Consider the following 16,137-nt stretch of genomic DNA (forward strand, 5'->3'; position numbering starts at 1 on the left):
GGGACTGAAAAGGGAGAATCAAACTGAGGGATGCCTGACTCGGCCCTTTGGTCCCTCACGCCTATGGCAGAGCTTGTCGTCCACAGACCTCATACAGGAGCTGCGTGATCCTGGGGGAGTTCTTACCTTCTCTGGGGCCCCACTTTCCATTCCAGAGTAGTTGAGCTCAGTGCTAACTACATTTTTTTCCCATCTTTGTGACTTGCCACCCCAAGCGCAAGGGCCTTAAGGATATCTATTCTCTGTGATGATCGTTGTACAACTACACATGTAATAAAATTCATTGAGTGGAGTTCCCATCATGGCTCAGTGGTTAACGAATCCGACTAGGAACCATGAGGTTGCGGGTTCGATCCCTGGCCTCGCTCAGCAGGTTAAGGATCCGACGTTGCCGTGAGCTGTGGTGTAGGTTGCAGACGCGGCTCGGATCCCGTGTTGCTGTGGCTCTGGCGTAGGCCAGCAGCTACAGCTCCGTTTAGATCCCTAGCCTGGGAACCTCCATATGCTGTGGGAACATACCGTGCAAAAAGACAAACAAACAAACAAAATTCATTGAGTAATAAAAAAAGTGGAGAAAAAAAGGATATATATTCGTTATTTTTGAGGAGCGCAGTATATTATATGATAGAGGATCAGTACTCAAAAGAGTCTTAGCCACGGCCTCCCTGTCAACCTTTGAGGAGCCTGGTTTGCACAGGTGGCCTCTGACCAGGAGGAAAGAGTGCCAATGGTTATGGGCAAAGATCCAAGGCATATATCTTTGCTCCCCCATTTCCCATGTGTGCCCATCCCAGAGTTACTTCCTGAGAAGCATTCAAACCGGAGGGTTCTGGATGACCCAAGTGGACAGACCAGGCCCTGGAAGACCAGGGTGGCCCGGTCCTAGGGCACAGATCTTGCTTGGGACTCCTGGTCCAGTGCTCCCGGACCAAGCTATCTGCCTGGCTGACCTGTGGGTTCTTATTGCCATGGACCAGGGGCCATAGACATCCTACAAGCAAGAGTTGCAGGATGGCAGAGCCTTGGGGGTCCTATGGGACGAGTGGGCACCCTCTCTGCATGGTGTTATTGCTCCACTGCGGGCAGCAGTGGAGCTCTGGGGACACATAGGATGAGGGAAGAGGAAAGCTGCCTGAAGGGAGCTACTCCGGGCTGAGCAGGGAGGATGCTGAGGATGCTTTAGAGAACGACTTTGGGCCTCAAGTTCCCTCTTCTGGAGGAAACAGTGGGAAGAACGGTACAGTGATCGCAGTGGCAGTAATGGGCTCTGCCACCCTGCAGCTCTTGCTTGTAGCTAAGATTGCTTTAAGTAGAGGGGGTGCCAGAACCCAGGGCCAGAGAGGGAAGACTAGTGTGTTCAGGACAGCAGTTTGGGTGGTTGGAGGCCGGGTTGGGGAGAGAGGGTGTGGCCGAAGACAACACAGTTCATCCTCAACTTATAATGGGATTACGTGCCGATAAACCCATGGGCAATTGAAAATATCCTCAGTCAAACATGCACTTAGGAGTTCCTGTTGTGGCGCAGTGGAAACGAATCCAACTAATAACCATGAGGTTGCAGGTTCGATCCTTGGCCTCGCTCCGTGGGTTAAGGATCCGGCGTTGCCGTGAGCGGTGGTGTAGGTCGCAGATGCGGCTCAGATCCTGTGTTGCTGTGGCTGTGGCGTAGGTTGGCAGCTTTATCTCCAGTTGGACCCCTAGCCTGGGAACCACCATCTGCCACGGGTGCAGTCCTTAAAAAACAAAAAAACCAAAAAAAAAAAAAAAATGCATTTAATACACCTACCCCACTGCACATCCGAGTGAACCTCGCCTACCTTGACGGTGCTCAGAACCGTTACATCAGCCTGCGGTTGGGCAGAGTCATCGAACACAGAGCCAGTTTCATAATAAAGTCTGGAATATCTCCTGTAACGTACCGACTACGGCACTGAAAGTGAAAAACAGAATGTTGTGTGGGGGCAGAATGCCTGTCAATCTATTAGTTTTTCACCCTCGTGATCATGTGGTCGTCTGGGGGCTGCGGCTGCTGCCCTGCCTGGCATCGTGGCAGGAGCGTGCAGCACATCGCCAGCCCGGGAAAGATCAGAAGTTACAGTTCGAAGTACAGTTTCTACTGAATGCATGGGGTTTTTTTTGTTTTTTGTCTTTTTGCCATTTTGGGGGCTGCTGTCGCAGCAGATGGAGGTTCCCAGGCTAGGGGTCGAATCGGAACTGTAGCTGCTGGCCTGCGCCACAGCCACAGCAACGCCAGATCCTTAACCCACTGAGCAAAGCCAGGGATCGAACCCGCAACCTCATGCTTCCTAGTTGGATTCGTTAACCACTGAGCCACAATGAGAACTCCAAATGTGAGTTGCTTTTGTACCATTGCAAAGTCAAAAAATTGAAGCTGAGCCATTGTCAACTGGGTACCATCTGTGCTAGAGAAGAGTGAGAAGGATCTTCCTTCCACTGAGCTGACGTTTGTGTCTAATGTGCCTAATTCTTAGCATCCCAGCCCTGTTCCTGGTGCCCCCCCCACACACACACAGAGCACACGTGCTCGCGTGCACACACACAGGCACAGCACAAGCCACCCATCTTTCCTCTGGCCCAGGTCATTCCCCTTCTACTGTGATCGCTGTGCCTTTCTCCCTATTGTTCCCTCCAGAAGAAGGAACGTGAGACCCGAAGTCGTGAAGAAATAGTGTGATGTCCCAGAAAGGCTGAGAAGCCGGGATCTGTGGCCTCTGTCTCACAGGGATATTCTGGATTTGAACATGCGGCTGGACACACTTTGAGGACAGGGCCAGAGGGGCAGGTGCTGGAGCGTGGAGTGCCAGGAGCTGCAGAGACGAGGGTCAGCTCTGGTCAGGGTGGTTCTCAGGTGGAGTCCTGACCAGGCAGCCACATCTCTGGGTGACGTCAGTTCTGCCCCCGAGAAGCCTCGGGACTCCTGCTCCAGCTGCAACCTGGGCGGGGCCTGAGACCTGGGCGGGGCCTGAGACCGCAGAGTCCGGGGTCCAGGCTGCTCACCAGCTGGCAGCAGGACCTGCTGCATATTTCAGGGTGGAAAATCCCTTCTCTGCTCCCCCTCGCCTCCATCGCGGATACTTGAGGCCAGGACCCTGCCTGCCAGGGGAGTGGCAAGAGGCCAGGGTGAGGTGGAGGAGAGGGGACAGCTGCACGGGTGGCACTTGGAGATGCAAATTCTCCAGGTTGGGGTGAGAATGAGATGGTGGGAAAACCTGGGTGATGCGAAGAATGATCTCTGCGTCTCTAAATGTGACCAGTGCCGGGTCCCTCCCTGTCCCCCCTTACCCGTGGCTGTGATCCTGCCAGGTGCTGTGATAACTAGTCTGCGGGCAGTCCCCTGAAAGATTGGAGTATTGTGGTGCAGAGCCCCACATGGAAGAGAGACAGCCTTGCTGCTGGCCAAGCCCGCCTCTAAGGGAGCATTTGGATGGAGCTGTGTGTCAGTCCTTAGACTTCTTCTGCCCCCACATGGCATCGCTTCATCTGGCCCTTAGACGTCCTCTGCCCCGGATGCTCCCTCCACTACCGCTCTGGGGGAGGAGGAGCAGCAGCAGGAGGGAGGGTTTGCTGCTGGGACCTCTGCCCTTCCTCCTGGGGGGAGGGTGGGCTCCACTTCCATCTTCCCCTCTTTCCCTCTTACCCGCCTGGCTATTTACAGTCCCAGGATCTTGGAAACTTTGGGCGACTTTGGGCGTCCGCTTGAGCACTGAAGAATCTGGGCTTGCTTTTCTGAATGTTCTCGCGTGCTCGTGGCTCCAGGCTTTGCTGCGCTGGTGCTCTGTAGAAGCCATTTCCTGTCCTCCCCCACCCCTTGGGCCAGCTGTTACTCATTCTCGAGGGCTCAGCATAGACTCCTCCTCCAGGAGGTCTTCTTTGATCTGCTCAGGGTATATTCACTGTCACTATCCGCCTGCGCACCTACCTACCTATGAAACAGTGAGCGTCTAGTTGTGCCAAGCCCTGAGCTAGGTGCTGGGAATACATCAGCGAGCAAAACAAATGCAAAACAGATGGAGCTTGCTAAAGGGAGTAGTATCTCTTTTCTGATCTGGGTATTTGGCGTGTGTTACTCTTTCCTTCTCTGCCCAGGGCTGTGATCGGGTTGCAGGAGATTTATGAGTGGCGGGAAGCGGGCCATGTCCCTTTCTGGTCACCCTCCCTGTCAGAACTTTAAATAGCAACCCTGCACCCACGCATGCATACCTCAGAGGAGCCAGCAACGGCAGACATAAAGCACGGAGCATCCAAACGCCTGGTCAGGTCCTGCAGAGCGGGCGCTGGGAGACACAGCAGGTGACAGAGACGCATTTGCCCCCATGCACTCCTTGCTCCTTTAAGGCATAGTTTGTGCAGGTCACCCCCCCTCATCCAGCTGAAATTACCCTCTATTTTCTTCCCACGTTGCTTTGCCTCCATCCTGGGCATTTATCACAAGCTCTGTGTCATGTGTATGCTAGCGTCTCTCCTCCACTGGGTCTGAAGCTCATAAAGTCGGGCTGGGCTCTTCTTTCTCCCTGAATCTTCAGCCCTTTGCAGCTGGCCTGGCACAGGCTAAGTGTTCTGGCCCGGAGCTGGGTGCTTCACGGTGGGCTCTGACCTCCTCGGCTCTCCTAGCCCCCAGCTGCTCTCTGAGGCCCATGCATCCCAGGGCTGTGTGGCTGACCCACATCTGCCTTCTCTGTGAACCAGCCCTCCTCAGGTTCAACTTCGAAAATTCTCTGGCTCTGCCTCTCCCTCCCTTCACCCCCGGACCCAGCCAGCTTGTCCTCAGATGCCAGTTCACGGCTCAGTTTACTGGGCCCAGAGGAGTGGCACCTCGTCTGGGCACTGATTCTGAGGGTAACTCTGGGCCTGGCCTCCCCACCCCCCGCCCAGGCCAAGACACCACCCTTGGAAGCTGGCAGCTGCAGGTTTCTGGAGCTGGAGAGCAGAAAGGAACAGGCCAGAAATCTGGGTTCTGTGTGATCCCAGCAAGAGGGACTCTGTGTCTTTGTTTCTTTTCTTTTCTTTTCTTTTTTTTTTTTTTTGGCTTTTCAGGGCTGCACCCTGGGGCATATGGAAGTTCCCAGGCTAGGGGTTGAATCAGAGCTGCAGCTGCCAGTCTACACCACAGCTGCAGGAAAGTGAGATCCAAGGTGCATCTATGATCTACATGGCTCACGGCAACTTCAGATCCTTAACCCACTGATCGAGGCCAGGGATCAAACCCGCATCCTCATGGATGCTAGTTGGGTTCATGACCGCAGAGCCAAGATGGGAGCTCTCGGTGTCTTTGTTTCTGATAGACTTCATCCTCAGTGCTTCTACAAGATCTAAAATAATCACCATTGTAGAGTGAAAGGGCTTTGTACACTGTGCCATCACTGTGAGGGGCCCGTCCCCCATCATCCCACCCCCGCACTCTCTCTGGCTTTTGTCCTTCCTGTGTCCTGGAAAGATGGAGCAGAGCAAAGGGCTGGTCTGAGCCGCCCCCAGAGGGAAAGGGCACGTCCTTGGGGCAGGTGGTGGCAGGAGGCACAGGGAGAGTCCTCCCTCCCCTTGCCTGGGCTTTCTGTAGTTGGTGCTCCCTTTTAGGTGCAGGGATCTCAGCCACCGTCTGGGTGAGTGACATCGGTGTCCGGAGTAGGAGAGCATGGGTGGGGGAGAGAGAGGTGGACAGGTTCCATCCCCTCGTGTCTTGGGTCAGCACAGAGAATCGTGAAAATGCACCCGAGGTCTTGCCATGGCTGTTGTGGAGTGTGGGTTTGGGGATTTGTAACAAATGCTTGCTTATTTCAGGTGCAGCAGGGACCTATGACCAGGGTTGAGAGTGTGAGCTGGGTTTGGGGCTGGGAGCCCCAATCAGGGCCAGGTTGGCAGTGCACTCTCTGCTCTTCTCTCCACAGGGTGCCAGGTACCGTGGCTCCATTCATGACTTCCCTAACTTCGATCCCAGCCAGGATGCCGAGACTCTGTACAACGCCATGAAGGGCTTTGGTGGGTGCTCAGCCCCTGGGAAGAGGGACCCACGGGAAAGGAAACAGGGTTCACCTGGGCTTGGGGTGTCCCCACACATGCGCACAGCCCACAGCCCTTTTGGGGGAGGGTGGGGTGAGATGGTGAGAGGTACGCACTCATCCTTTTGTCTCCCCTTTTTATTTTTTAATAATTTTATAATGAACCATTCCAGACCAATAAGAAGGTTTAAAGAGTAGGTGATGCTTTGGGAGTTCCCTGGTGGTCTAGTGGTTAGGATTTTGCCCTTTCACTTCTACAGCCTGGGTTCAATCCCTGGTCTGGAAGCTGAGATCCCACCTTAAGCCACTGTACACTGTGGCCAAAAAAATAAAAGAGAGAGAGTAGGAGAAGCTTACTCTGTAGACCTGATGCCACTGAGCTTGAGAAATAGAATTTTCTTCCTCATGTAGTTGAAACCTCCAGGGTGGGTCTCCCCCCACCCCCGCTGATGACAGCACTCTGCCTTTCCACGTGGGGGTAACCACCACTCTGAGTTTGCTGCTTATTATTCTCTTATTTTCCCTGTCATGTAAAGAACACCATATAGGGTGTTAGGACAGCTGGGTTTTTCTCAGCCAGGGTCACTGGGAGACCTTGGGTGAGTCCTTGCTCCTCTCTGGCCTCAGTTTCCTTATTTGTGTGATGAGGAGCTAGATCTTAGGCCCTGTGAGCCTCAGATCCTACCTGCGTTTGGCTCTCTCTCACTGGGGGGCTGGTCCCAATCGATCCACCCTTCTCACGCCGCTGCCTTGTACGAGCAGAAGGCTGATGCCAAGGACTGCGAAGAGCAGCCCAGGAGGGCTTTCTGGAAGCAGGTTGGGCTAGGGTGATGGGTGCCTTCCGTCTTCCAGGCAGTGACAAGGAGGCTATACTGGAGCTGATTACTTCCCGGAGCAACAGGCAGAGGCAGGAGATCTGCCAGAACTACAAGTCCCTGTATGGCAAGGTAACCGTGGCAACCAGAGGGCAGGTGGGATGGGGTGGAGGAAAGCTTTCATTCACCTGCGTGTTCATCCAGGGCCTTTCCGGGGTGTTTTACTCCAGGTCAGCCTCTGTGCTCCACCTCTGCCCTCCCTTTTTCTTCTCTCAGTCAGCCAGGGACCATGCAGCCACAGATAACACCTGGAGCACCTGCTAAGTGCTGGGCCCTGTGCTGGGTGTTAGGGCTCCATAGGTGAATGAGATCCGGGTGTTAACCCTGCTGGCTCACACGTGGTGGGAGAGACTCACAGTAAACAAGCAGACAGACCACAGCGGGGAGGAGGAACCGTGCTGTGGACTTGAACCCTGCCGTTTGCTAGCCGCGTGCCTTTGGGCAGGTTACCTGCCATCTCTCAGTCCGCTTCTTAGGGCTGATGATAGCGCTTACCTCTGAGAGTGACGATGAAGTGAGATGCCTTAGCCCATGCCTGTATGCTGTAAGTGCTCATTAAATGTAATTCTTATCGTTGTAACTGCTCTTCCCGCCTCCTCCTCCCTCCTCCCCCACCCCAGGACCTCATCGCTGACCTGAAGTATGAACTGACCGGGAAGTTTGAACGACTCATCGTGGGTCTGATGAGGCCACCTGCTTATGGTGATGCCAAAGAAATTAAAGACGCCGTCTCGGTAAGAAGCGTGGGTCTGCCTGAGTGCTGGGGGTGGGCCGTGGTTCAGGGGACGAGTCCAGCCCCACAATGAGTATTCAGTGCAGGTTCCCTGCTTCAGGGCGTGGCTTGCCCGCATCCCGTGGCAGAGGGCGTGGCTTGCCTGCATCCCAAAGCAGAGGGAGCGGGTTGCCCGCCTCCCATCTCAGAAGATGCAGCTTGCCCACATCCTATCCCAGAGGGGACCACGGCCACTAGATGGGCAGAGGTGGGACAGATGTTGATGTGAGGCCCCCCGGCACACACCCTCCCCCCATCAGCTTAGAGTCCTGAGGAAGCAGGATGCAGGAATGTGGAGACAGAGTGTGTCCAACACCAGAAGCGGGGGCAGGCCCCAGGCCAGGAGTGGCAGGAGAGAACAACATAGAAGATGAGGGAATTGAGTTGGGCCCAAAGCCCTGGAGAGGACTGGGTTGGTCAGAGTGGGCAGATCATTCCAGACTGGAGAGGAAGTGGCAGGAGCGGTCGCAGAGGTGTGTTCTGATAACGGGGGGGGCAGCGCCCTACAAAGCAGGGAGAGATCAAAAGCCCTAGAGTATACTTAGCACCTTAGAGTTTATGAAGTGCTATGATCTTTGCCTCAGATGAGCTATGAAACATGAATTTGTTTCATAGGCTAATAAACTTAGCTCTGTAAGAGTTTATTCTTCCCACGAGTTCAGCGGAGCAACTAGAATAATCCCCATTTTATAGATGAGAAAACTGAGGCCCAGAAAGATAAAAGAGTTTTTTTTTTTTTTTTAGCGAGTAATCACAAAGAAAGCTGCAGGCAGAGGCAGGACCAGAACCCTTGTCTTTTGATTCTTGGGGTAGCAGCTCAGGATTGGTGCCTAAGAGCTGTGGTCACAGTAACCTGCGGCCTGGGGCTGTCCTAGCTCTGGCCACCCCAGGTTCCCAGCTCGCAGCAGGTAGCCTCCCATCCCATCCCTTCACTCCTGTGCCCCTTCTCTCCCCCCAGGGCATTGGTACTGATGAGAAGTGTCTCACTGAGATCTTGGCCTCCCGGACCAACGAGCAGATCCACCAGCTGGTGGCAGCATACAAAGATGGTGAGATGGGCAGGAGGGGGCCAGTCAAGGTTTTTCAGATATATAATGAGGGTGATCTCAAGATTAGGGACCCACGGAGGTCCCATCGCAGCACAATGGAAATAAATCCGACTAGGAACTGTGAGGTTGCAGGTTCAATCCCTGGCCTCGCTCAGTGGGTTAAGGATCCGTCATTGCTGTGAGCTGTGGTGTAGGTCACAGACTCGGCTTGGATCTGGTGTTGCTGTGGCTGTGGAGTAGGCTGACAGCTGTAGCTCCAGTTGGACTCCTAGCCTGGGAACCTCCATATGTCATGGGTATAGCCCTAAAAATAAAAAAAAAAAAAAAAAGATTAGGGACCCTACGACTCTATATCCATCCCTTTTCCTCCTTCCCTCCGATCTGCCCATCCATCCATCTGTCCATCCGATAAGTACCTGCTCTGTGCTGGACAGGGTGCTGGGTTCTCAGGATTCCGTGTGGGTAAAACCCACATGGTCCCAAGACTATATATATATATATATGAGTCTGAGAGCTTCTAGGTTAATGAGGTAACAAGGGATCTAGACAATCAACAGGTAAACGAGTAAACATGCTGAAGAGTTACGAAGGAAACAAACACAAAGTCAGCATGTGCTTTAACTGGGGAGGATGTGCTTCAGGCAGGTGGTTGGGAAGCCTGGCTTTGGAGGAAATGAGGAGCCAGCTGTATACGGAGTAGGGAGAAGAACTGGCGGGAGAGGGGACGGCAAGTCCAAAGGCCCTGGAGCAGAATGAGTTCAGCATCCAGTGTGGGGCTAGAGCAGCAGAGGGCAGGGCAGCATCACACAGGAGGCTGGGTCCCAAGCCTAATGGGAAAGCAGGGGAGCCCGTGATCAGCATGGGCTCTGAGACAGTCACCTGTGCTGCTGCAAATTGCGGAAGCAGAGGGAACAGGCAGAGGCTGTAGCCACTGTCCAGGTGAGTGACACGACTGCATCCAGAGTAGGACGGCTCAGATCGGGGGTAGAGAGAAGTGGCAGGTTCCTGTTGCCCCGTGTCTTAGGTCAGTACAGAGAACTGTGCAAACACACCCTGGGTCTTGCTATGGCCGTCATGGAGCCTGGGTTTTGGGATTTATAACAATTACCTGATCATTTTAGGGGCAGCAGGAACTTTTATCCTGGATCCTCAGGGTGTCCTGGGGATGGGACTAGAGCCTGTGTTCCTTCCCTGCAGCCTATGAGCGAGACCTGGAGGCTGATGTCATTGGGGACACCTCTGGCCATTTCCAGAAGATGCTCGTGGTCCTCCTGCAGGTGGGTCCACCTTGGAACCCTCCCCGTGCTCTGCCAGAGTTCAGAGCACCTTATCCCTGTGCCCCCAGACAGGGTGGCCCAGGTGGGTGAGGGGCTCCTCAGCTGGCTCCTCAGGTGTCAAGGCCTCATTGTGTTCTGTGGCCACCCCTCCACCACTGCCCATTTTATCCTCAAACTTGAGATGGTTTTTCCCTGACTCACCTGGGTATAGAATCTGAGCGTCCAGGGTCTATTCTGTCCCCTGTGGTTTGCACAAGCTGGTGCAGCCCCTTGCACACCCTCTCTCATGCTCAGGAATATTCTCTCCTGTTTCATCCTTTCTCCCCCCACATGCGCCCTTTCCCCCTCTTCTCCAGCCCCCCTCCCGCCGTGGCTTCCCCAGCCCCTGCACCTACCTGCGGATGCCAGCAAGGGCACAGCATCGCGGGGGCTGCCTGCATCGCTTCCCCCAGAGCAAAGCCCTGCTCCTCCCTCCCACCCAAGGTGCACATGAAAAAGAGCCCAAGAGGCTGGTGTCCATGGCTGAATTCCACCTGCCAAGCTGGGTGTTTTCCTTTGTTCATTTTCCCATAAATAGATTTTTTACAAAAAAAAAACAAAAAAAAACAAAAACCTTGGAGTTAGTTGCTCATGTTTAAAACTTGAGAGATGATGCTCAAAACCAGATCTTTGGATTCCTTTGAATAATCTAAAGTTCTGGCAGTGGCAGGCTTGCATTCTGCACAGCTGCAGTGGCTGGAAACACATCCTCCGCTGCCATGTCCCCTCCACCTGGCCAGTCCCACCAGAACCTCTCTGACCTCGGACCTCCTGGGAATAGGCCTTGAAGCTCCAAGGACCCTGGAGCTTGGAAAGCTCTGTATGTAAATGAGGCCACCTCTTGGTTTCTTTGACTCCGCCCCCCGCCCCGCCCCCATTTTATAGCAGGTGCTCCCAGTTCTCTTCCTCCCGTTCCCACAAAAATCCACATCCCATACTAAGTAGCTGGGGGATTATCAGGAGAAACTGTAGAGATGGGAAGGCAAGATCTTTGCCCTTATTTTCAAAGTGTCTGTTCCGGGCAGGAGCGTTCTAGCCTATACCTAGGAGTCAGGGATGTGGCCATCTCAACATCTACACCATCTAGGGGGTGGTGAGTGGCACAGATCCTAAGCGTGCCCGCTCTGTCTCCCGAGGTTCAGTCCCAAAGAGAGCCAGAGGGTTTGAGATCCTGAAGTGCACAATCCCGGGGGAAGAGGAGATAAGCTTAGGCTTGACCTCTGCCACATAACCTAGGGGCCCAGCTGGGCTGCCCCTGGCTGGTCAGTAACCTCCTCTGTCCCCTGGGGCATAGGATGTGGGCAGAGCAACAGGAGCAGCAATAGGATTTGGAAGCTTGACAGCTTGTGCGCTCAGATCTCAGGGCCCCCGTCTCAAATCCTCACTGGTGAATTCTTAGGGCTAAAATATGGCAGCCCCTCAGCGGGTTAAGGATCTGGCATTACCAAAAGCGGCAGTATAGGTCACAGACTCAGCTTGGATCCAGTGTTGCTGTGGCTGTGGCGTGGGCTGCAGATGCAGCTTCAATTCAACCACTAGCCTGGGAACTTCCATACGCTGCAAGTGTAGCCTTAAAAAAAAAAAAAAAAAAAAAAAGGAGTTCCTATTGTGGCGCAGTGGAAATGAATTCAACTAGGAACCATGAGGTTGCGGGTTCGATCCCTGGCCTCGCTCAGTGGGTTAAGGATCTGGCGTTGCTGTGAGCTGTGGTGTAGGTTGCAGATGGGGCTCAGATCTGATGTTGCTGTGGCTCTGGTGTAGGCTGGCAGCAACAGCTCTGATTAGACCCCTAGCCTGGGAACCTCCATATGCCATGGGAGAGGCCCTAGAAAAGACAAAAAAAAAAAAAAAAGATATGGGATCCCCTAATAGAATGCAAATATACGGACCTTTTACTCCTGTGATATTGTTGGAGGACATCGTGGGCCGTGCTGGGACTTGTGGCGGGGGTCCTGTCCTCAGGGATGTTCCCCAGTACAAGGCTCTGCTTCCTCTGGGATGGGGACACCTGGAAAGACTTTCTGATTCTCAGCCCTCTCTGTTTGGTCCAAGCTTCAAGGATGAAGGGAGAAGCCAATGATTGCCTGCAAAATAGACGCCGTGGTCTTGATCCAGGGGCAGCTGCAAGTCCCTTCTCGCAGACACTTCTAGGCCACCACTGTTTTCGGTCTCCAACACGGGCATCTAGGCTCCCCCCCACCCCGGCTCTGGTATTTGAACCGCATGTCCCTTGTCTCTCTGCCCAGGGAACCAGGGAGGAGGATGACGTCGTGAGCGAGGACTTGGTGCACCAGGACGTCCAGGTAAACAGGCACCGGGGAGATACACAGTGAGGCAGCCCGAGAGAGAAGAGAGGTCGCGCATCTGGGGAGGAGAAGTAATTTGCATCAACTACCAGAAATAACTGACTCGTAGCCATCGTTTATACGGTGCTTGGTCAAAGAAAGGATTTAAGTTTTATGTGTCTTTCAAAGGGGCACCAACATATGTGAAGTTGGTGAGATGTATTCTGGCGTGTTCATCATTTGCACGTCATTTATTCATTCACTTAATGCATATTTAATTGAACACTCTCTATGGGCCAGGCATTCTGCCAAGCAGTGGGGAATCCCAAGGGAACAGAGTCAGACAGTACTGGGGAGAGACAGGCATGTGTGAATCACACAGACACCTTTTCTATGGATATAGCATACGTGCCAGGTGTTCTGAGCGTGTGCCAGTAACACTGCAGGGGTAGATACTGAGAAAGTAAGACAAAATTCCTGTTCTTGAGATGCCCAGGTGATAGTGGGGAGCCAGGCATATACATATTATAATAGATACTGGATCAAAGCTATCAAGAGACAAAGCTGAGGGAACCTGGAAGACGGAGAGAGAAAGAACTCTGCCTGGGGACATCAGGAAGCACTTTGAGAATAAATGGGATGCTTAATCTGTCCCTGAAGACGGAGTAGGAGTTCCCCTAGAAAGAAAGGGAGAAATCTATTCGGGCATATGCAAAGGTCCTGGGGCTACCAGTTGCTGACATGTTCAGGGATCTGGCAGCAGTTCTGAGTGGCTTGGAAGATAAAGTTCTATCTCCTGAAGTTTCTTCTTTTAGCGACGTCCCACTTCTTCCCCTTCAGGACCTGTATGAGGCAGGGGAACTGAAATGGGGAACAGATGAAGCCCAGTTCATTTACATTTTGGGAAATCGCAGCAAGCAGCATCTTCGGCTGGGTAAGCTCCAGAGAAGCCCTGCAGCTGCCCTCATGGGGTGGTGCCAGGATTTCCTCTCTCTTCCTTTTCTGCTCATGGAGCCTGACAGCTGCTTCATCCACAATCCAAACACTAGTCCTGATTTCGTGCGACCGTGGTTTGTCACCCGTGTCATTAACGGGATGTTCAGCTGCTCCATCTCGGTACCAGTCCTGTCTTCCTGGGGAGCGGGAGGCGTACGCAGCCCCCTCGCAGCAGATGCGGCGAGGCTGCACGGTGGCTGATTGTGTGCGACCTCCCTGCCATGTCCCCTTCCACCTCCCTACCTTCGTGGTGACACTCCAGTCCCAGCCATGGCGCCTGCCCTTCTGAAATCCTTGTTCCTCCCAGTGTTGTGGGGGGCACTCTCGACCCCCTCCCCCCGTCTCTCTGTCTGACTCAGTGTTTGACGAGTACCTGAAGACCACAGGGAAGCCGATCGAAGCCAGCATCCGCGGGGAGCTGTCCGGGGACTTCGAGAAGCTGATGCTGGCTGTAGGTACGTCCTGACGCTGCCTTCCCGGGGCCTTTGAGGGATTCACAGATTCTGGCCCAGGAACCAGGGCAATTGAAAGATGTGGAGATGGGAAGGAGGAAAGCAGAAGGGCCATGAATTGTAATGGGGGCAGCGTGGCAGAGGCCTGGGGCGGGGAATCGAGTCTCAGGTACTGACGGCCCCCCACTCCTTCCTCTGTGGCACGTGGGAGGGTGAGAAAGAGCACGGGCAGGGGTTGGGAAGCAGTGATCAGGAGAGTGGGTTTTGTAAAGCCTCTCCTGTGTGCCGGTGCTGTACTGAGTGCTTCCTTTTTAAAAACGACACATCAGTAGGTACAGACATTGTGTCCATTTCACATCGAGGAAACTACATCCCACAGAGGCCAGGTCCTGGCCAAGGGGGTAGTTTTGTCATGACTGCTGCCAGGAGCTGACTCGTCCGTGGTGAGGTCCAGATTCAAACCCCAGGCTTCTCCCACATCCGCTGGGTTTGTTCGTTGGGGGTCACTTGCTTCACACTTCTTTTTTATTATATGTATTTAATTAGAGTATAGTTGATTTGCAACGTTGTGCCAGTTTCTGCCCAAATCTACTGTGGATTTGGAGCATAAGTCACTTAGGCTCCCTGGGCCTCAGTTTCCTCATCTGATGAATGGGGGCAAGGAGTAGACTGCCTGACCTGCTGCATCCTGATACTGCATTCCCAGGGAATTCTGGGAGTCTGGCCCAGGAACAAGGGACCAAGAATGGAAAGGGGGAGTTTCATGGTACGGGGGTAGGAAGGAGAAAACCAGATTGTCTGCTTACAAGCCACACATCCCAGGAGCCAGCATGTCTGGGTCTGGGGTAGGTTATGTCCCTGTGTTCCCTGGGGAAGAGCTATGGCCCAGCCTTCATCTTCCCACCCAGAGCTGTGCCCTACCAACCCGATGTCAAGCAGCCTGGCCCGCTCTTGCCAGCAAGATCCAGAGGTTCAGCCCATACCTTTCTGTTGGAGCAGAATCTCAGGAACACCTTTCCCAGCCCCACCCCAGCTGCTTCCCCACCTGGCCCCGTTCCCTGTGAAACCCCAAAGGACTAGGAGAAGATGAGTGCGTCTTTGTGGGGCACTTCCCACATTACAACAGGCCCATTTTCTGGTTTCTCTGTCCCCTGGGTTGATGATAAAAGTGGGGATGGGTCTGAGGTGCTCTGAGACTCTATGGTATCAGGAGCCAGGGTCCTTCCCAGGTTTCAGCTTGGTAGCCCCCAAGGAATGGAAGCAAAGCAGGGCTCAGGCCACTGCATTGTCCTTCCAAGGCAACCGGAATAACAACCTCTTCCCCCCTCTTCTCAGTGAAGTGTATCCGGAGCACCCCGGAGTATTTTGCTGAAAGGCTCTTCAAGGCTATGAAGGTGCGTAGTGGGGTTTGATGGGAGCAAAGTTGGGATCGTCCCACAGTGGGGACCCTCTGGCAAATTCTTGAGGGAGCATTCATTGGCCAAAGAGAGCCCACAAAACATGGGTCACAGGACAGAGTGGTGGCACTTTGCTCAGGCAAGCTCCAGAGCAAGAGGTGCTGCCTGGTCACACACCTTCCCACCCAAATACCTGTCCTGACCTCATGATTGATGAGATCCAGCCAGCCAGATGGGTTGGGAGCCCATGCTTTTGAAAAATACTAATTGGAGTCCCCATTGTGGCTCAGTGCAAAGGACCCAGTGTTATCTCTGTGAGGATGTGGGTTTGATCCCTAGCCTTGCTCAGTGGGTTAAGGATCTGGCGTTGCCACAAGCTTCAGCATGGGTCACAGACGCAGCTCAGATCCAGTGTTGCCATCGCTATGCTGTAGGCTGGCAAATGCAGTTCCAATTCAACCCCTAGCCTGGGAACTTCCATACGCCGCGGTGTGACCCTGTTTTTTAAAAAAAAAAAAAAAAAAAAAAGGAGTTTCTGTCGTGGCGCAGCGTTACCGAACCCGACTAGCATCCATGAGGACTCAGGTTTGATCCCTGGCATCGATTGGTGGGTTAAGGATCCATGTTGCTGTGAGCCATGGTGTAGGTTGAAGATGCGGGTCAGATCCCGCATTGCTGTGGCTGCGGCATAGGATGGAAGCTGCAGCTCCACTTGGACCCCTAGCCTGGGAACCTCCATGTGCTGAGGGTCTGGCCATAAAAAAAAAAGCCAACAACAACAACAACAAAAAGAAAAAACTTAATTAACCAGAATATTTATACACAGCATATGTAAGTAGGTAAAAACCTTCGCTGTGGGCTCTGCTGAGTCTCGTGATGTTTATCCCCAAGACCCAGGCGATTCCATTCGAGGCATCGACTGAGAATATCGCTTCCCAGGACTTTACACAGATGACCCAGAAACGGATGTCATTTCCAAAG

The 16,137-nt window shown here is 53.5% G+C and overlaps 1 protein-coding gene across 6 annotated transcripts in view; it reads left to right on the forward strand.

Annotated features, from left to right (window-relative positions):
- Nucleotides 1–16,137, forward strand: part of ANXA6 (annexin A6) — a 56,506-nt gene that overhangs the window by 11,014 nt on the left and 29,355 nt on the right. For all 6 annotated transcript variants that reach the window (XR_014831036.1, XR_014831033.1, XR_014831035.1 and 3 more), the window contains exons 3-11: nucleotides 5,904–5,994; nucleotides 6,867–6,961; nucleotides 7,510–7,623; nucleotides 8,620–8,710; nucleotides 9,908–9,987; nucleotides 12,273–12,329; nucleotides 13,152–13,245; nucleotides 13,667–13,762; nucleotides 15,095–15,153. Coding sequence is in view for 2 of the 6 variants with exons in the window: in XM_005672613.4 (XP_005672670.4) it covers nucleotides 5,904–5,994; nucleotides 6,867–6,961; nucleotides 7,510–7,623; nucleotides 8,620–8,710; nucleotides 9,908–9,987; nucleotides 12,273–12,329; nucleotides 13,152–13,245; nucleotides 13,667–13,762; nucleotides 15,095–15,153 (777 nt within the window). In the remaining 4 variants the exon portion in view is untranslated. The remainder of the gene's footprint in view (nucleotides 1–5,903; nucleotides 5,995–6,866; nucleotides 6,962–7,509; nucleotides 7,624–8,619; nucleotides 8,711–9,907; nucleotides 9,988–12,272; nucleotides 12,330–13,151; nucleotides 13,246–13,666; nucleotides 13,763–15,094; nucleotides 15,154–16,137) is intronic.

Source organism: Sus scrofa, chromosome 16, assembly GCF_054392235.1.
Source record: "Sus scrofa isolate SSC_HxYL_T2T_F1_AM1 chromosome 16, Sscrofa_HxYL_maternal_Yorkshire_Landrace_v2.0, whole genome shotgun sequence".
Lineage (NCBI taxonomy): Eukaryota > Metazoa > Chordata > Mammalia > Artiodactyla > Suidae > Sus > Sus scrofa.